The sequence below is a fragment of the Serinus canaria genome, chromosome Z, assembly GCF_022539315.1.
Source record: "Serinus canaria isolate serCan28SL12 chromosome Z, serCan2020, whole genome shotgun sequence".
NCBI classification, from domain to species: domain Eukaryota; kingdom Metazoa; phylum Chordata; class Aves; order Passeriformes; family Fringillidae; genus Serinus; species Serinus canaria.
Genome location: NC_066343.1, coordinates 24,319,700 through 24,340,241, shown reverse-complemented (window position 1 = coordinate 24,340,241; position 20,542 = coordinate 24,319,700). Strand labels below are relative to the sequence as shown.

Genomic DNA, 20,542 nt, shown 5'->3' with positions numbered 1-20,542 from the left:
GGTTCGTGTCAGTTTTGGTATGAACTCATTTAGTAGCAGGGGAACTGATTGTTCATATCCTGTATAGAAGAACAAATTATTTTAATGGAAATAACAATCCTGACTGGAAAATTTTGACAGTGTAAATACAGAACAGAGATAATGACAATATTCTGAGCAACAGAGAGGTATGTAATTTTTGTATACTCTCCTGAGTGTGTACGTAGCTAGAAAACATCTGAAACTCCTCATTTTACTTAAGGAGATTTTATTCAAGTAGAGCTGCAAAATATGACTAAATATTTACTCAGTCAAACTATGATAAATTAGGTTTAAACACATATTGAAAGACAAAAAGAAATTAATTGTGCCATGAACAACAGTCTGGATATTGATGAATGTGCTTCTCTTGCAGGTTTGTCTCCTCACTGTGCAAAATTTCCAGCTGCTCCTGCACCTCCTGGGAGCCTTTGTCTTGGCAAATGCCTGGGCATGCCGTGGCTAGTCTTGAATAAAGTGATCTTTGGTCAGCCAGGGTGTGTGAGCAGCTGCCTATCACAGTATGTAGTGCTTGAGGGCTGTCCTCTTTCCCAAAGCTAGGATGTATTCATGTCTCTGCCCTCTGACTAGCTTTGAATCTTCCCCAGTCTTGTAGGACCTTTGCATTTTAAACTTCCATCCCTTTAATGTGATGAGAGTTATGTTTGTAAAGGCTAAAATAAAGCTCAGTTGTCATTTTTTCTAGAATGTGAGGAGGAGAGAATTTAGCACAAAACAGAAAAGCAGGCTAAAAATATACCTTAGAAGCTGTTTCACTTGAAATGTTAGATTTCATTCTCTCTGGAGAACTGTGTGAAGAGCTGCTCCTCAAATATTGCTTTCTGAGCCAGTGAAGACAAAAGAAACATGTGTGTTCAAAGTGTGCATGGAAATTCCTTATGCCTTTAGGTTTGTAAATTGTGAGCTCTTCATAGAATTTATGCCCTTTGTAGCTTGTTTCACTCCTACTGTACAAAATACAGTAAAAGGTAAAAACAAATTGGCCTGGCTAGGCAAAATCATCAACAGAGAATTTCAGAAATGATACATCAAGATCTCTAGCAAGGCAGTTGGAGTACTTTATTAAGTTATAGATGGTAAGAGAAAAAACATTGAAATGCAGTTCTTTGGGGTGGATGTGCTGCAATCTGTATTACCAGCAGTAAATGCCCTGACCTGCCAACACATTTCCTCTTCCTCTGGCTGAACTAGTAGATAGTTCAGACAGAATAGAAAGGGGTACTTTTTTTATTCACTACCAATGGCACTTTAATAAAATAGAGGAAAAATGTCTGCAGTCTTTAATAAGCAATATATCAACCAAGTGCTGTCAGCCTGTGTAGAGAGTTTCACAGTATGATTTATTATGTTAATTACAGTCATGTGGGCCTCATGCTCTTAAGTCTGAAACTGCTCACATTCCCGGCTTGATTTAAGAATATGCTTTGGCCAAGACTTAAAGTACTGCTTATTATGATTAATGTAATAAAATATTTATTACATTCTCCTTTTCTTTGTTTCTCTGCTTGCTGCCCCAATTAGACTGACTCATTTTGAAACACTGATATAAATTAGATTTCAGATGATGAGGATTCTCATCTGGTTTTAATCTCTCTCTTTGGTGTTATGTTTTTTCTCATATCCTTTGTTCTTACTCTCTCTTCTCTCCCCCTCATCTTTATTTCTCTCCCATATTTCCCAGTTCTGCTTCTCAGTTGCTGTCTAGAGTGAACCAAAAGCAGGCCCTGGCTCATTCCTTCCAGACCTCTTGCATTGCTTTCTTAGCTATACTTATTAAAGGTTTTTCTTAAATGTGATGACATTAAAACTGGTGGTACACTGTAGCTGAGAACATGCTAAGCCTCTGGTGAAATGAGGTGGCATGTTTTGCATGTTTTACATTAAAATTCTTCTTAGAGAAAACTGAACTGAAAGGACCCTGTTTCTCATTAATCTTCCTCAGGGCTCTCAGCTGCAGAGAGGCACAACATTCCAGTCTGCCAAATATTCCAGAATGCTATATAAATTTATACCTGTGATTTTGTGCAAACAAGCCCAGTAGTTAAATTTCTGGCTAAGCAATCACTACATCTGAGATCTGCTTATGGGTCTAAAAATCTAGCTTTTTCTGTAATAGCATGGAAACATGGAAGACTTAACAAAAATGTAGACTCTTGGTTTTGTTATGCCAGAAATGGATCTTTTGCCATGAAAACGGTATAATTTTCAAACTATAAACTTAATTCAATAAAGGAAATGTGTCTCAGATCTTTGAGGTTTTACTCTGCTCATTTTTGTTTTTTTCTTCTTTTCTTTCCTCTTTTCAGCTTTCGAATCAAGTCACTGTATACATATAAATATTATTCAGTTCCACCTTCTATACAGATAATGACTTAGTCCAGTTGATTTCTACATAAGCAAATACTTAAGAATAGGGACATCAATACAGAACATACTTAAAAAAAAAAAATCCGTTTTCCAAAGTTAAATATTTAATCTAAAGAAAATAACTGTCAAAAAGTGTCTCTTTATTTTTAAACTGAAACCAGTACCTGGAGTTTTCTAGCAGTGTTAGCCATTAACTCTTTGGAAATTATTAGAATATTATATGGCAAAGATGCATGCTCAACATACAGCTGAGAGCAGCTTCACATTATAGGTAATGTTTTCCCACTTACCTACTTCAGCAGCATTCCAATTTCACCAGACTACCTTCTTTGTTAAACCTGAGCTCTGAAAGAGTAGAAGTTACATCTTAGAGCTGAATATTGTTAAAGGAAGTTTAGTCAGTTGTTTTGAAAGGAATGGAGTTTCACATTTTTTGAAATGTTTCTAATGGTTTTGGGTTTATAGTATTGAAGATTCTAAGTGTGTCTTTTATATCCTCTACCTCTATGAAGAGCTGAGTCCCTAAATGTCAATTATATAAAGGTCCAAATAATTTATTTTTATATACTTCCTGTAAATATAGTAGCTATGGAAATAAGAGTGGGATGAGGCATGGCATGTAGACCTGGAAATGGTCGCAGGTTAGTTACAGGCCAGGTGACTGACTTGTATGGGCCAGATAAAATAGCAGATTCCACTCCAGCAGCCAGCTGAGTATATTTTGCCTGTACATCACCTAAGTACCAGATATATGGGTTTCTCAAAATATTTTCTGTTTCTGCTGTTCTCCATGTTGTGTCCAAGCAGTAGTGTCCTGCTGGGCATTGTTGCAGTGTTGGGCAAGCCTGGGAGAGCTGTAGTTGGGATATTTCTTCCTGTCAAATGGAGGTTGAATCTCGGTAAATATCCCACTGTGGATACAGAGGAAATGCATTCCATTTTGCATTTCAGCAGTTCATGCCAGTGCATCTCAGGACAGCTTCCAAAGGAGATAGGAAACTGTATGGCCTCATAGCACAAAATGCCACTGAAATTGTTCAGTGGAAGAAGGGAAATGCAAGGTAAAACTGGAATGCAGCAGTTCTCTTTTCCACTACCATGATGAAACCAAAACCAGACAGATGAAGTGAATTGATAGAAGCATAGTTGAATAGATGAAGTGAACCAATAGGATCATTTTTTATTTAGAAAATGCATTTTTAGAACCTTTGTGCTGGAATGGCTCAGATGTCATTAGGTGGAGAAGGAAGGTAGCCTTGTAAAATTTGGAGTTCCCAGGGTACTGCTGTTTTGCACTGCTCATTAGCAATTGCTCTATATACTGCAAAATAAAACAAAACAAAACTGGTGAGATGGGCAGTCATAGGGGAACATAAGTTCTTAATCCCTTGTCATAGCCACAGGTTTTCGGACATCTAAGGATTGTGCAGAAGTCCCATTAATATCGATCCATATTTTGTTGTTGGTTTTGCCAGCAGTCAAACTGCATCTCAAATCTTTTGAAGCTGTTGTGAGAAAGTAGTGAAAGAGAGCACAAACTAGAAATCAGCTCTAGTGTCTGAGTAAGCATTCATTATCAGGCCATTCTATACTTTGCAAAAAATGTACAGATGAATAAAGTCTATTTTAGTGACTTTACTTCATGGAGATATGAATGAATAAATATTCCCATACTCATTTGTTTGCAGTCTATGTCTTTTTCCTTTGATATAATCTACAGCTTTATAATTTTAGAATCATAAAACATTTTGCAGATAATTTCATTGGAGCAGGTTAACTGAGTAGAAGTATAATTTTTTTTTGCCAAAAACATAGTGTGTTTCATAAGTGAATATTAATTAATTCTCTAATATGACAGATTTTACTTGCCAATAAAAGCCTTTTCTGAAAATGTTAAAATAGTGTTTGACATTTTAAATGTTAAAATAGAATTTAACTTAATATAGTGGGAGCAGGGAACTTTAACTGTTAAACAGAATTAAGTAACATCATCAGAGGGGTAGGACAGAAATTCAAGAAAAAATACAGAAGCAATTTCTTCTACTTAATCTCAGGATGTTTCTGCAAATGTTTAGAGGCACTTCTGCTGCGTTCACCTTCTGCTCTTACCCTCACCCTCATTTTTGGCAGCAAGATATGAGAATGGTATTCACTGGTTTATTCTTGTGATGAGGTGAAAACCAGCTGTCAGCCTTCTAAATTTGGCATGCAGAACAAGTACTAATATTCTGGGATGCCATGGTGACATGACAGTGGCATTCAGCTGGTTCTGACAGGGCAGCAGTAGCACAGCTTCCAGGGGGGCACATTTGTCAGAGGCTCGTGCAGCTGTTCCCCATTGTGACTTGACCATAACTGCCTCGTACAACAGCGTGACTTCTGCTCACCGAGACTGTATATTTGCAGGTGTTGTTTGCCTATAGATACCTTCTTGAAACAGGTCGGGACAGGAGAAAAAGGCAGGAGCAGGCTGTGGTTTACTTGACCGGTTTTAATGGGCTGCATATTGCCACAGCCCAAAGGTTGGATATCACTACTTTTCAGTAACTTGCCCTTGCAAAACAAGGGCAAGAGCCAACCTACAAGGTGCTGGGGAGTGGAGAGAGGGCACTTCGCTCCAGAATAGAGATATGTGGTGCTTTGTGTGTGGTTAACTATGCTTTTTCACTTGAATGAAAGCATATTGGTGGAAGCAGGCCTGCTGCAGAGGCATTTTTCTAGGCAGGACAAAAATTTGGCAGAGAAGACTTAGCTGGTGACGTGATTACCACCAAGAAAACCCACCTTACTTTTAATGTACATCTGTGAGATCTCACTGCTTACCATATGCAGAGTTTAAGACTTTTTGCAATAATAAGTCAGGTTTGTGACTCCCACTGATGTGCAAATGCTCTCTGAACATTAACAATCTGTATCTGTCTGTCATGAAAGTAAGCACTTTTCCTCCTGTAATATGTAATTACAGAGGTTACATCCTTTTTAGGGAGTCCAAATGTGTGTATGTGTGTGAGCTGAAATTAAAACAAGCCTGAGTTTGATAACTCTGCTGATAGTATTAGGTCTTGGCTGTGTTAAGATCAGATTATGAAAAGATCAGAAAACAGCTGTTCCTCTGTGGGAGAGATCATCTGATGGTTGTGGGCTAGCCTGGGACATCTGCTTCCACTAGGTTGTCTGTTTAATCTCTGCCTGGTCACTTTATCTCTTTCACTTCATTTGAACTAGAACATCTTAAGTAATCATCACCTTTTCAAACTCATAGTTGGGAATTTACCCTGGACCCCCCAGAAAGGTGGGTTTTATTGTCTTTTTCTGCCACGCTCTGGTCTTCTTGGAAATGAAACTGTGGTGTGAGATATGGTAAGAAACACAAGACCTATAACCAGGTCCTTTGTGCAGTGATGCAGCTGAGGGGGCAGGACCTCAGGAAATGTATCTCCTATTCATTTTTTTATGCTTCTGCTTGTGATCTGTAAAACAGGGGTAACAGCACTGCATTATGACAAGGAAAAGACACTAAGGGTAGCTTGGCTTCATGGATCAATGATGCCAATAATTTTTGCTTGATTGATTTTGACCAATTAGATTGTAATCCAAGAGTATTTGTATTCCTCAAGCCTAACAACAGAGACATACAGAAGATTATAAGAAAGGTGAAAGCATACGTAACACCTCCCCATTCTTCTATCCCACATCAGTTTGCAGCTTGGGGATGTTCTGATATAGACGTGTTTTCTAGGAGGATTTGGTGGCTTTTTTTTCCTTTGCTTTTACCCAGTTTTGAAACCCATGGATACTGAAGAGTTGATGATACACTGAGTAGTGAAGGTTCAAGAGCAAATAGGCTTATGTTTGCAGTAGTCAGGGAACCAATGTAGATCCCCACCAATGTTTCCAGTAGTTCCTACCAGCTCCACAGAACATTAAAAAGAGCTTTGGTCTCTATTCAGCAAGATCAGCAAAGTGAGACAAAACAAACATCTGGGAAATGTTACATGGGAAACTCCCCACATTTATGACATGCTGTGTGATACACCACCAATATATGAGTGATCTTGTAGGAAGAGAATAATTCATTACTACTACTTCAGCCTGGATTCACAGATAAAGTAGAGGTAACTCTCCTGATGTAGCTGCAGGAAAACCTGACCCATTCTTTTTTAACGTTTCCCACATGCCTTTTGAAGTAGCACACAACAAACCAGTGCAGGAATGCAGTGTTTCTGGGGTACTGTTTTTGTAATTTTTGGGAGAATCTTTAATTCAGCATGAGTTTTATAACTGTTAGCTGCAGATAGGGCAATTTCCTTTGCAGATTAAGGAAAGATGCTGTAACATAGATGACTGACTGGGTGTCACTGCTGTGTTGTGACAGGTTATCCTCTAAGAAGAAGTGATTGATGACATTTATAAAACTGAGCCATTATATGTGCTGTTTATATTGAAATAGAGCTTGGGATGTGGGCTGTCAGTCAAAGCAATGATTACTTACACAGTTCTATAACAAGTGGTGGTGAGTGCAGTGAACAAAATACCAGAGTAAATGTTTGTTTTGGAGCTTTTAACAGGGCTGTCTCTTTTTTTTCAGCCTGCATCTAGCCACACTAAAAGGATCTATTATGTACATTGCCTAGAGCATGAGGCTTCACTGCAGGCTTCGAGGAACTCTTTGATGCTGACATCAGTATTAAAATGAGTTTCTGAATCAGGCAGGTGACCTTTCTTGCTCCCCTGGTCAGTCCTTTGTGGCAGCGTTTTTTCCTGCCTGCAGAAGCCCCCAGAGGCCTCCGTTGCAGATGCTCACTTCTCTGTGCTTTGCAGAGGATTTGAGAAACCCCTCTCAATGGGTGAGTGGTGTGGATGCAGGATGCTTCTCTCTGAAGACACAGGACCTGGTCATGAGGGTTATAAGCTCAGTCCTGCTTCTGTCCTGCTGGGAAGTCCTGGGGCAAGTCATTCCCTATGCCTCTGTCTGCAGATGTGGTATGGAGGTGATGGGGTGAACTTTCCTGAGAGGCACTTTGTAGGTTGGTGGAAGGAGAAGCTGCCCAGCTCTTCACCAGTGTTTCTGCACCACATGGAACACTGCAGGTGGGGTAGGGAAGGATAGACTGCCTTTCTTTCCCTGCTGCCTTCTCCCCTGCTAATAGGCTTGCAGGGAAGAGAGGAGCAAGTGTCTGAACACTGGTGCAAAGCCATAGGTATGCTACACAGCCTGACATAAACTTGACCTGGCTGGCAGAGAGGCAACGGGAACTTCACCTGGTCTCTTATCACTTTGTGTGTGTATCTCAGGTGGGAGACACCTAGTGAGGGTTACTATGGCACTGCTAAAAGGAGGGCAGAATGTGTGGCTTTTGCAATGAGACCAAATAGAAAAGAGCTTGGGGTTTTTTCCCCCCTCTTCTGCTTGTTAAGTGGAAGAGAGACAAAAGTGTTCCACATACAATTCCAGAAAATATTTAAGTAATTGAATTTTTCCTTCTTTGCATTTGTTTTTAATTTTCTAGAACTATTAAGATTTATCACATTCAGGATAACAGTTCCACCTATATGCTTTAAGATGCATTCTTGTTCAAACAGATAGTTTGCACATGCCAAGGAAACAGTCCTTAAAAACACACATAGCTTATAAAGCTTTTCCTTTTTATGCTTCTCTTATGATCAGCCAGAAAATCAGCTGTCAGTAACAGCTATCATAGTGGTAGCATCTGAATATTGTGTTTTGATATGTCATTGATTGTAAGGATCTATGAAGATAGCCTGTTAAATATAAAATTGTTTCAAGAATTTGATTTTTCTGCAAAATGAAAGGACAATTGTACTTGTTCTGTCAAGGCACAGTTTGATGACACAGAGAGGCTGTGTAATCATGGGTTTTTTCCCTGTTTTCTGATGTGAACATATTGACTATATTTTCTTTATTCATGTACATTTGTAATTTGTACATTGTTCTGTAGTAATTTTACCTGTCATTTCTCTTGGGTGTGCTGCCTTATTTTGTACTGTACATTCTGACAATATTTATTTCACTCTTTAGAAATGTGTCTGGTTAAAGATAAACATTACAGTCATATATATGATGCTTTAGCTCTTTTTTTTTTTTTTTTTTGGTAGGAAAAAAAAAATGTAACAAGTACAACCTCTGGTTTCACGAATGAAACAATTCAAAGTGGGCTTATTCCTGAATCTGGGCCTTGCACACAACATTGGGATTCACAGAAAATCCTTCCACTTTGCCTTTGTTGTAAAAGCCTATTGCCTTTAATCTCAATGCTTTTTATAAATCTCCATGCACAAAACTGTGCCCCAGTGTCACAAGGAGCTCACTTAGTTTTGTATCATATAGTGTGTAAATTGTTAAACTGAAGTTGGCTTTTCAGTCATGTGACAGGTATGTAAAGATGTTTACCAGTGCTCTGCATGAACTTGATTTTAAGTTCTTTCCTTTTTTGAGGAAATTTTATTTAGGAAAAAGTGCATCACATAAACTCACTGCTTCTACTTTCTCTTTTCTGTCCCATTCTTCCTCTTCTAGACCAGGATGAGAGAGCAGCAGAGCTCAGCAGGGAGCAGAATGAGAAGACCATTCGCAGCACACAGACAGCTCTCCGCAATTTTCGAGAATTCCTCATTTCCAAGTACCCTTCTGAGACACGTGAGATCTATGTTATCCCCTGCAAAGAGCTTGATGCCTATCTTGCATCCTTCTTTGTGGATGCCAGACAAAAGGATGGGTCTGAATATGAACCAAACAGTCTGGCCAACTATCAGTGTGGACTGGAGCGGTATCTCAAAGAGCACAGGTATGGATACAGTATTACAAGGGATAAAGAGTTCAAGAGGTCCCAGGAAGCTCTAAAGCAAAAGCAGATAGAGCTGAGGTGTAAAGGCAAAGGAAACAAGCCACACAAATCCATGAAGCTCACCTTTGCTGATGAGCTTATCCTGCGCAAAAGAGGCTTATTGAGCAGGTACAATCCTGAAGGGCTTCTGAACCTAGTGTGGCTGAACAACACTAAGGCGTTTGGACACTGCACGGGTTTCCATGGGTCCACCCTCAAGTGGGGAGACATCCGGCTGCGGGTGACAGAGACTGGGTTGGAGTACCTGGAGTGGATGGGGCCAGACAACGGGGATGTGAGTACCAAGAGCAAGAGAGGGGGGACGGACTCGCGGGTGTATGCCACCCAGCACTCCCCACAGACCTGCCCCGTGCAGGACTACAAGGAGTACGCCCAGCGGCGCCCTCCGGCCATGCGCTACGAGGATGCGCCTTTTTACCTGTCCATCAAACCCGTTGTCAACTTGGCTGCACTTCACTGGTACAATTGCCAAGCCCTGGGGAAAAACAAGCTTGCCAAGATGGTGAAGACGATGTGTGAGAAAGGGAACATCCCTGGCCGCAAGACCAACTTCAGTGTCTATCAGAGCTGCAGCACCCTCTCAGAAGCTCAGAGCAACCAGCTGGTGCTGATCTGCAATAACTTGAGCCAGCAGGCTGCCCAGTCCATGGCAAGCCACTCCAATACTGGCAACTTCATAGTGTCAGCATCCTATGACTCATCATCTGACACAGCTTGAAAGAACACTGAACACTTTTTTCTTTTCCTTTTTGTTTCAAGCATTGAATTTGTGCTCAATAATACACATCAGCTGTGATTGTACACTATTCCCCCTCTCAGCCCTCTCTCCAGTATTAATTCACTTTATAAGAATATATAAACATATAATATATTTTTCTTTCTACAAATAAGTCAACAGAAATAGTTTAGTATTACTAACAGTATTTATAGTGTTAATGCAAAAATGAAAGGTACTTATGGGTTATAATACGAATGCAGATTTTAAAAGGATAGAAATGGTTCTCAGGCAACACAATATAGACTGAAAATACCATTTTTAACATGCACACAATAATGAGTGTAAATCCCCAGGGGGGCTTACATAGCAATTCTGTTCTAAAGCATTTTTTCAATTTAGTATTGTAACATGACCTTCCACAGTGGAGGAGAAAAACTTAACATTGGCTGCTGCTTCTTACCTGCTAGCTTATTCTTGATCAGCAAGACCAAGAAATAAGAAATACATCAATGTAAGTTCACAAAACCATTTACAGCATTTTTTGTCTGTTTTTATTATGTTTCCTGAGGCTCATTTACATTACAAAAACTCTGAAGTCAGCTAAATGCCATTTTTAACTTTTGGGTATGTTGATTTCCTGGGATCAAAATGTTGCTGGTGTTTAGGCTAAAAAGTATTGTTTTCAACAATATGCAAAAGTATAATGGCAGTGCCATTGTCACGCATAATTTTTCCTCTTTAGGCATAGGTTGTTAGTATTTTATCAGTGTCTGTATGTAATGTAAAATCTGTTGACATAGAGCACTCTTTCAGTATTTTGGGAAAACCAACAGTACAGAATAATCTGCATTCTTATCCCAGCTGTATAGAAAAATGGCATCAACTATGTCTTAAGCCATCATTTGAAATCCACAAAACAATTTCTACCAAAATTTTTAAAGAAATTCTATAGAGAGGAAAAAGCTGGATACTTTTAAGTGCTGGAACACCAATCTAACTTAGCTGCACATCTTCTGTTTCCATTGCAGATGATGGAAAATGTACACGTGAATCTGAGGGTGCAGAATTTGGACCTTAAAGCCTTGAAATAACAAGTTCTACTGTTCTGCTTTGTAATGTAATTGTTCTACTACAAGTATGGGAAAAACACTAACTCACTATTTCAGTGAACAGTTATAATTCTTGACACTTAAAATTAGGAACAGTACTTTTCAAGTAAATAAACTTAGTTTAAGTTCCACTAGGATGTGCTAGGGCTGTGGTGAGGCTTTAGAAAGTCTGCTGGAGTAATCGAGTGCTTGCTGAAGTCAATGAAAGAGACAACCATGGCTGACTTCTGCTGGGTATTGGACCAAACAGCCTTTGGAGAGGCTTTCTTGTTTTGCAATTTTTAATTGTTTTGTTTCTTTATGCTTGTTTGTCTGTATTTCTCACATTCCTGCATATCCTTCAAATTCTTTAGAACTGCAACTGTGCAATGACTTTAATTATCACTAATTCCAAAGAAGAGGTGAAAGAAAGGTAGCAAATAGAAATAGAAGTAACCCACCTAGCACCTATAAACTTTTTTTTTCTGTGTTCCTAGGATGAAATGTTCCTGTGTGAGAGGGAGGTAGCAGAGTGTCTGCACCTCACTTAAGCCTTACTGAAGGTATGTTTTGGGGATGAAATAGGTAGTAGATGTGGCACTGAAAAGCCTAAGGGCAGAGATTTCCACTATAATAAATATCTGTCCTCCCAGGAAGCTTTATACAGGTGACACAGCCTGGCTGTGATCTCTTTTTTTTCCACGTGTAGCAAGGCTGCTAAAAAGTCTGGTTTCCTGTGTCTGACACTCCATGGTAGTGTAGCCACCAGTTCTACGGTCTTCCATTTACCATCCACTGTCTCAGGGTAGGCAGTGGTTTGGTGGGCACAAGCACTTGTTCATATTATAGAGCCCACCTTTTGTAACTTGGCTTTGGGACTTGAGGCCAAATTATGACTCTACTGAAGTGATTACAAGCTGTGTCTGTGACTTTCAGTGCCATGGAATATCTGACTTGTTGGTGAAGGAGACAGAAGCAGAGAGATTTCAGGTGAAGACAGAAAGACAGCTGCCCAGTTTCTAGATGAGGCCAGACATCTGATTGCGGGTTGTACTGCCTTGCCTTTTCACAGCAGTGTTTTTAGTGTGATACAGTGAAAAATAGTTTTGGAAGAGCACTGTTGCTCTGGGATTTCTTTACTGTTTTCCCACTGAGGACTCGTGGAGCGGTGCTTAGTATGTGCTGGATTGTGAGCATTCCATGCCAAGGACCTCTCTCAAAGTGCCAGGTGAGAGCTCAGCCGTGGAGCTGACCTCTAGGGAAGTCTGGTTTCTCTTCCTCCCCACTGTAACTCATCTCAACACTTCCCAGTGACAGCTATTGCAGTATCTGACATAGTTCCCAACGTTTCCTTTTCTGTTCTGCAGTGAGGGGATGGGTATCAGCTGGCCTATGTGGGGCAGCAGATCTGTTTCCCACCTCTCCTGTCCTGCCCAGCCCACACCTTTGCTCTGAGGAGGCCGGTCACATGTGCTGTGCTGTGAGCAGCATTTTGAAGTAGTGCTTCACATCAGTGCTGTAATTCAGCCTCAACACAGATCTCAGAAGAGAGAAGACTGGCACTTCTGGGTTTTTAACTGAGAAGTCAAAAGAAGCATTTCCCATGACTTTTTGACTCTGCATGCTGCCTAAGTTGTTGATTACCACAGTATTAGGATGCTTTGTGCTGATGTCTGGCAGCAGTGAGGCAGCATCTCTGGTACCCTTGACTTAGCGGGGCACATAAGCAACCTTTTCCTGTCTGGTTAGGGAATAAGCACTGGTGTGTGTGTTCTTACTGTGATAGCCTCAGTATTATCATGAGGGCCCACCTGGAATTGGAACATGGAACGCCAACTGGAATTAAATCTGGCCAAGGACATTAAGGACAACAAGAAGGATGTCTGCAAATACATCAGTAACAAAAGGAAAAGGAAGGATAATGTGGGCCTGTTACTAAATGAAGGAGGGACCCTGGTAACGGAGGACTTAGAGAAGGCAGAATTACTGAACACTGCCTTTGCAATGGTCTTCTCTGGCAACACCAGCCCTCAGGGATCTCTGACACAGGAGATCTGGGTAAAGGTATGTTGGAAGGGAGACTTTCCCTTGGTCAAGGAGTGAAAAGTGTTGGAGAACACCTTGACATCCACAAGTCCATGGACCCTGACGGGATGCATCCACAAGTGCTTAGAGACTTGGTGGACCTGAGGCTGCCATGATCACCTTTGAAAGGTCATGGAGAAGTGCCTGTGGATCAAAGAAAGCAAATGGTATCCCAGTGATCAAAAACTAAAAAGGGAGCCCAGGAAATTACGGGCCAATTAGCCACACCCCGATCCCTGGAAAGGTGATGAAGTGCCTCATTCTGGAGGCCACTTCTGTCCACAGGAGAAGGTGATCAGGATAGTTAGCATGGATTCACTAAAAGTAAATCATGCTTGACCAACCTGATTTACCTTTTACAATTAAACAACTACCTGGATGGATGAGGGGAGAGCAGCAGATCTTGTCTACCTCAACTTCTAGGGTTTTGACACTGTCTCTCATAGACAAACTCAGGAAGAGTGGACTGAATGGGAGGACAGGGAGGTGGATTGAGAACTGGCTGAACAGCAGATCCCAGACTCATAATCAGTGGCACAGGCTCTAGTTGGAGGCCTGTCTCTAGCTGTGTCTCCCAATATCCAGTAGTGGGCCCAATCTTGTTTAATTTATACATCAGTGACTTGGATGAAGGGGCAGAGGCCTCCTCAGCACTTTCACTGACACACAAAGCTGGGAGGAGCAGCTGATAGCCCAGAGGGCTGTGCAGCCCTTCAGAAGGACCTCAGCAGCCTGGAGAGATGGGCACTGAGGAACCTCCTGAAATTCAGCAAAGGCAAGTGCAGGGTCCTGCACCTGGGCAGGAACAAGCCCAGGCACCAGCACAGCCTGGGGGTGACCTGCTGGGAAGCAGCTCTGTAGAGAAGGAGCTGCGGGTCCTGCTGGACAACAAGCTCTCCATGAGCCAGCAGTGCCCTGGTGGCCAGGGCCAGTGACATCCTGGGCTGCAATATGAGCACAGTGCCATCAGGCTGAGGCAGGTGACCCTGTCCCTCTGCTCAGCTCTGGAGAGGCCTCACCTGGAATGCTGTGTCCAGTTCTGGGCTCCTCAGTACAAGAGAGACATGGAACTCCTGGAGCAGGTCCAGTGGAAGCCAACAAAGATGATTAAGGCACTGGGGCATCTCTCTAGTCACACACAGGAACAGATTGCCCAGAGAAGACTCACCCTCAGTGGAGATACACAAGAATTATGGAAACAATCCTCTACTATGTGCTTTAGGATGACCTTGCTTGAACAGGGAGCTTGAAACAGATGACACACTGTGGTTCCTTACAACCTTACCCATACTCTGATTCTGTGATTATTGGAATAGATATATTTGTGATATCTGTAGTAACTCCGGCAGTGATTATAGCAGATTGCCTGGTAAGTTCTGGTGGGGCAGTCCCACACAGACTATTTGTTGAAGAAGTTAACACATATGGACAGAATATGATACCTATGTAATATAGTACAAAAATAAACTTACTAGTTTTGAAGGGCATTTAATACAACCTATTATTCAGTCTTTATTTGTGGACAGTTAAAGGAATTGAGCCACCAAAGTTTGTCTAATTAAGGCTGTGAAATCATTTGTATTAAGGCTGTGAAATCTTATTCACTGTCTGGGAGAGAGACTTTGGGTTTAAACTGCTCTCATGATTTTGTCTAATACTGGTAGGAGAGTACGTGTCTTAATCTCTTTATTTTAGGGGAGAGAGAACAACTCCATTATTTTGACTGAGGGTATCACACCTGCTTTGGCAGCAAGTTGCAAGCTCACAGTGATGTTGTGCACCTTCCCTGGTGCTAAGATACAGCAGTGTGCCCACGGGTTAGTGCTGCCAAGTCTTACCATCCTATCCTTCTGGCTAAACGAAGAACTGTGGTCTCCTGCCTTGGCTTTTGTTACTGAGCACCTCCTACCATGAACTCAAGAGCTGGCTGGCAAAACACTGTCCTGCTCATGTCCAGCACAGGCTGTATGATGATAATTGGGTACAGTGGCTACAGTGAGGCACTGCAGGTTGGTGGCTGTACTCCTGACTACATCATACTCTGATGTAAAAGGTGAGCTTTTGCCCCATAGTGAAGCTGTGATTTCCTTAAGATGAGTATAGCTGGCTCCAAAATGGGGCTTGCTTTTCTCCTTTTTCCTTCATTTTTTTCCTGCCATTCACCTTTCTTCAACTTGATGTTAGACCTCGTCAGTGAGTGATTTCAACTCAGCTCCCCAGCAGAAAACAGAGCAAAATAAAAGGGGGAAGTCAGATAATTTTCTGCCAACATACTGAGCTGAATCTGCTAACAAGTTGAGGTGCAGACTCCATCAGGGAGACAGAGGATCTGTCTGGGAGTCTACCAGCATCACAGAGTCATTAGCTTGGCTCAGCTACTACATCCCATTAGAAACTTATCAAAAGGATAATGCAGATTCAGACCCTTCTGGATCATTTGTAGTGTATTAGATGCCTTCAGAATTATCTACTGGCTTTTGGGAGATTTGCTCAGTGCTACCAGAGCAAAATTTGGCCTTGAACTTAAAAGGCTGAGTGCCAAAGCACAGGCCTACACAGTGCAAAGGGGTCTCCACTAATGTTAGTGCTGACTTTCCCACGTGGCCTTCTCAGGACACCACAATAAGAGTCAAACATGGGGATTATATGTGGATATCACTGGACTGATCTGGATGCACCTGTGCACAATACCTGCATTTGGATCTGTTCACATGATTGCACATGTAGATGGGCAGAGCTGTAGACACTTTGGATGGTGTAAGCTCTGTTTTTTTAGTCATCCATGCATGTATTTATGATGTCGTGGTTTTGCACAATGTTACGTCTTCATGCAGTTAGTTGAAACTGAAGTCTGTGATGCCCGGGTGTCACAAACTGCCTGTTTTATTTTCAAAAATGTATTTATGCAACAAAATGTATTTTTAAGTGCAGGAGAATGAAATACTGTCATGAACTACTCTGTAAACTAAATTCCAAGGGATATCTAAAATAACAGCATATACCTTGTTTACTTGCATAATGCAATAATTCTGTGATAGCAGCATCGGGGCTACTCACATAGAGGATAATCTAACAGAGGAATTTGTGTCCCTGTTGCACGTTCTCCTTTATGTAGGGTATCAACACTTTCAAGCTCTTTTTAGAAGTTTCTATGGGCTAATAATCAGTCTCTACAACATCGTTACCCTCTTAGAAAGCTGTGTCGAGAGTGATGCGCCAAGCAATGTTATACTGTTGTGTGTTTTTGTCTTAGATGTTTGTGGCAAATCTTGTTCTACTGTTTGCGCAAGTGATGTGGGGTGGTAAGATGGGGATCAGAAGGAGCAGGTGCTGTGTCACTCTAGAGCCCAGGCTGCCCTAAGGACTGAGACATCCTTAAAGAAAAATGAGATTCCTGTTGCACTAGATTTCTTCCTGTTCCACTCATGCTTTACCCTTTTTTGTCATCATGTCTGTGCACATCCCATAAGTGAATTTACTGACCTGACTAGCACATGTGGTGCATGGGCTGATCATTCCATCTGACAGTTAGCTGCACATGGTTGTGATTGACTGATCTTCCCCAACCCCAACAGCTCCACTCCTCTCACCATTCCTGATCCTCACATATTCCTCCTTCCTGGTGTCTGCACCATGGGGCAGGGGGACTGCTTTGTGCAGGGCTGCTCTTGGCTGGGAGCCCTGCCCATCAAGTGACCTTGTGCTTTGGGGATAACACGCTCAGGGTGGCCCACCTCGCATGGGGTATGTGGGGTTATGGGATACTGTGTGTGAGCACTCTGGAGGCTCGCATCTCACATGCTGGAAGCACTCTTCTTCCCTCTTCTTTTTGTGAGAGGCTTTCAAGTCTTGAAATGAGATTAAATTTACTCCTGTGTAGAGGACCAGGCCCACATCTGTGTGCTGTGTAGCCCTCCACTGACATAATGGACTGGCAAACAGGACTGAGATGACTGGTCCTTAGCAGTATACAACTCTTGGGCTCCCTCTGTCATGGAGAGGAGTTCAGCTCATTGTGCGAACAACATGGCATTGGGACCCATCCAGCTCCCTGAAATTCCAGAGGCAGCGTGAACGTGTGTTAAAAAAGAGAACCTACAGGATGAAGATTTGTCATTTTATTTGCCTGAAATGAACCAGTTCATCCTTCTGGGTTGGTGTAGAGAAGGGCTTCTTACTATGAAACGTGGCAGAAAATGGGTCTGCTCTTTTTAATGAGGGTTCTTTGCTAAATGTCACCATGGAGAGACAGCTTCTTTGCTCTCCTTGTTCTTAAGGGGCAGGATGTATTTTCTCTTATTTCTCTGCTCTCCTGTGTGTGCTGAATCCGCACTCAGTGCTGAGGAACAGTGGAGAGAGGAGACCATCCATTGTAAAGTATGGCTATATTCCTAGCCACAAACTTGGTACTATGCTTCTGGTGATGGTCCTGAGACAGAGTAGAAATTTTCCAAGTTGCAGGGTAGAAATTCTTTTTGATTTAGGTTAGATGTACATCTTTTAGTTAACTCTCGGAATCTTAGCTGTTTAGTCTGAACTCAGAAAATTGCACCAGTGAAGAGCAGAGATAAGGCGGGGGAAACGGGTGAACTTGGCCTAGAAATTTTTTCTGATAACAAAAGAACTAGTGCTAAATGTCATGCAAAGTGTGTAAAATGAATATGTATGAACTTATTGTGAAATTGTATGCATATGTATTTGAGGAGAAAGATAAAAAGGAGACCTGAAGATCCAGAGGTACGCATGCCTTTTAAGGGGAGTAATCCCCGCATGCGTCCAGCGCTGCAATAAACATACCGGCTTTACAACTTTTACAAAGTTGTAGAGTTTTTGGTTTTCTCCGCAAAACAGTCCCCATGTGCTGAGCCATGTCTTGGTGGTTGTGGACACCATAATAGCTGGTGTCTTCCAGCTATCTGTTTGCTCTGTGCAGAGCCAACATGAAGGTTGCAAGCACAATTCTCCAAACACAGAGAGCCCAAGGACAGCTTTTCAAGGACATCCCTATCAGCTGGGCATCTGCAAGCCAAGAAGGGAGAAGGTCTTAAGCACAATTAAGTGATGATACTTTCCAAAGGATGGCATGTGAAAAACACATGAGATTGTGCTTGATCTCTTCAAGGGTTTTGGAAAGCTAAGGGCCCCCAGGGACAGGAGTGCTCCACCTGTTTCACAGGAGCGTAACTACATCCAGTGGAGGAGTGGCCCTTCTGAGGACACGTCCATGTTCTCTCAGCCCCCAGTGAGTTGCATGGTTGCATGGCTTCCAGGTGCACTCCTGCAAACCAGGTTCCAGCCTGTTCCTTCCCACTGCACTGTGACTGATGCCCTGCAAAGCCCTGTTGCCATTGTTTTCCAGCACCTTGACTCTTCCTGGAAGCAGCAGAGAGGTATTTACAGTGGCAAAATTCTGCAAAGCTGGGAAGCCCCACAGCCCAGTGACACCTCTGAGTTTGTTGAAAAGTTTGACACAATCCTCTCAAGTGGAACATATTTGAAGCAGTGGTGATATCTAAAGCTTTAATTCCTAAACTGATGCGGGAAAATATGAATTTGCCACAAAATTTTCTTGTTACATGAACTGATGGATTTCTGTCTCAAGAAATTAATTTATTTCTTTTGTTTTCTCGCTCAATTGGTTATTGGTAGTTGGTAATGCATACAAAACTCCATTTATTTTATTATGCAAATGCCACTAAATAAGTTGTTTATGCATTTAAAAAATGAACTTAAGTGTTTCAAAGATACCAGAATACTTTTGGCCAATCTTTTGTTCTTATGCTCAGCATTCATTAGACAGCATTTATCACTATCTGAAAAAAACAGTACCATTTCAGATTTCAATCTGATCTTTTGTAATTAAAAGTGGTTTCCTTCACAGCATTTATGGTACTGGTAAGGTAGGTGCAATCTTTGAAATTCAGTGGGGTAATTTCAGTTCAAATGAGAAGAGTCGTTAAGCTCTTTTAAACAAAGCTCTAGGAATCCATTCGGTAGTTCTTTTTGGTTACTACCAAGTCTGTTAGTATCAAGAAAATAATATAACAGTCAAGTGAAGGAAAAATCATCAAGAAAATGCAAAATGTTTAAGAAAAAACAGAAGACTACATCATGCTTTACAAAAATTAATTAATTTAACAGATGCTATCTTTGTCACTTCAGCTGATTTTCTTTTTATTTTTTTTTTCTTTTTTTTCCTTTTTTTAATGAACAAATAAAACTCTGTGACATTCCTCATGCCTAGAATTTGATCTCCTTTCTGAAAGTTGTAATCTTACTGAGACTGCCCTTGTTACCATTATAGCATGTTCTCAGCTGGCCTAGATCATGTGTAGCTTTATAGTCTGCTCCATGTTGCTCCTGCTGGGATTCCTCTCTCTCTTCTACTATCATGCATTTAATTCACTTCCTATGATGTAAATTTCCAGCCTGAAAACACACAGATGCAGGAGACATTTCCTGACTGTCTTCAGTGCTGGATAGAGAAGGCAAGGATCAATACTAAATGGCTTCAAATTGTTGATAACTTTTGTGTATGGAGACAAATATCCTGGTGTCTCTAAGTCTAAAGGTGCACTGAACAATGACTGCAGTGTCAGTCGCTTTGTGGAGACCTTTGTTTTCTGCCTGGTGCCTATGATTCAGATCTTGGAAGCTTTGCCTTCTTCAGTAGCTTTCTCTGTGAACAGCTTAAAAGACTGGGCTCCCCTGCACAAGGATGGGGGCGTGGATGTGAAATGCAAGTGCAGAAGTATCCAAGATATTCAGAGATGTGCAGACAAAATGTGAAATGAAATGTCTTAGTGAAATCTGACAGCTGTCAGGGGAGGAGATGGTGCAAACCTGATTTTGCACCTATTTATGGCAGTACCTGCAAGCTGGGTGATGCTGCTGCCAGAGAGAATTTGGTGCCACTTCTGCAGAGTGCTGTGAGAAGTGTTTGCCCCTGCTTCTGCTTTCACTAAACCCAGGCCGTTTCTGCTCTTTCTCCCCAAGTACATGACTAGCCCCACTGGAAATGAGTCTGAGGTGTGCAGGAGGGGACATCACTTGGCCATAGATGCGTTGTCAGTGCTTTTTGTCCATGTGTGCCATGTTATTGTCCATGTGGCCCATCCACCTCAGGGTTCATCTCAAGACCTCTCCAGGCAAAAAAACTACTCAAAAAAACTACTACTAGAAGAAAAAGAAGAATATCCAAGTGCAACAAAAAACAGTGGAAAGGCAGTGGAAAAGCCTGGCAGACACAATGGAAGTTTTTGTCCTTTTTTCTAAAGAAGGCAAGCGTAATCCTTATCCTTTAATATCCTACTTTGTTTTACACCAGAATTAGAAAATCTCTTCCATTTGTTTCAATTATCTGCAGGCTTTAACTCTGC

The 20,542-nt window shown here is 41.6% G+C and overlaps 1 protein-coding gene across 2 annotated transcripts in view; it reads left to right on the top strand.

Moving 5' to 3' along the window:
* The window catches only part of KIAA1958 (KIAA1958 ortholog), a 55,275-nt gene extending 39,093 nt beyond the window's left edge, over positions 1 to 16,182 (top strand). The window contains exons 3-4 of one of the 2 annotated variants that reach the window (XR_003945849.2): positions 8,945 to 10,501; positions 11,019 to 16,182. Coding sequence is in view for 1 of the 2 variants with exons in the window: in XM_030237187.2 (XP_030093047.2) it covers positions 8,945 to 9,990 (1,046 nt within the window). In the remaining variant the exon portion in view is untranslated. Of the gene's footprint in view, positions 1 to 8,944 lie in introns of both variants that reach the window. The other variant, XM_030237187.2, reaches the window with a different exon arrangement.
* The last annotated feature ends 4,360 nt before the right edge of the window (positions 16,183 to 20,542 follow it).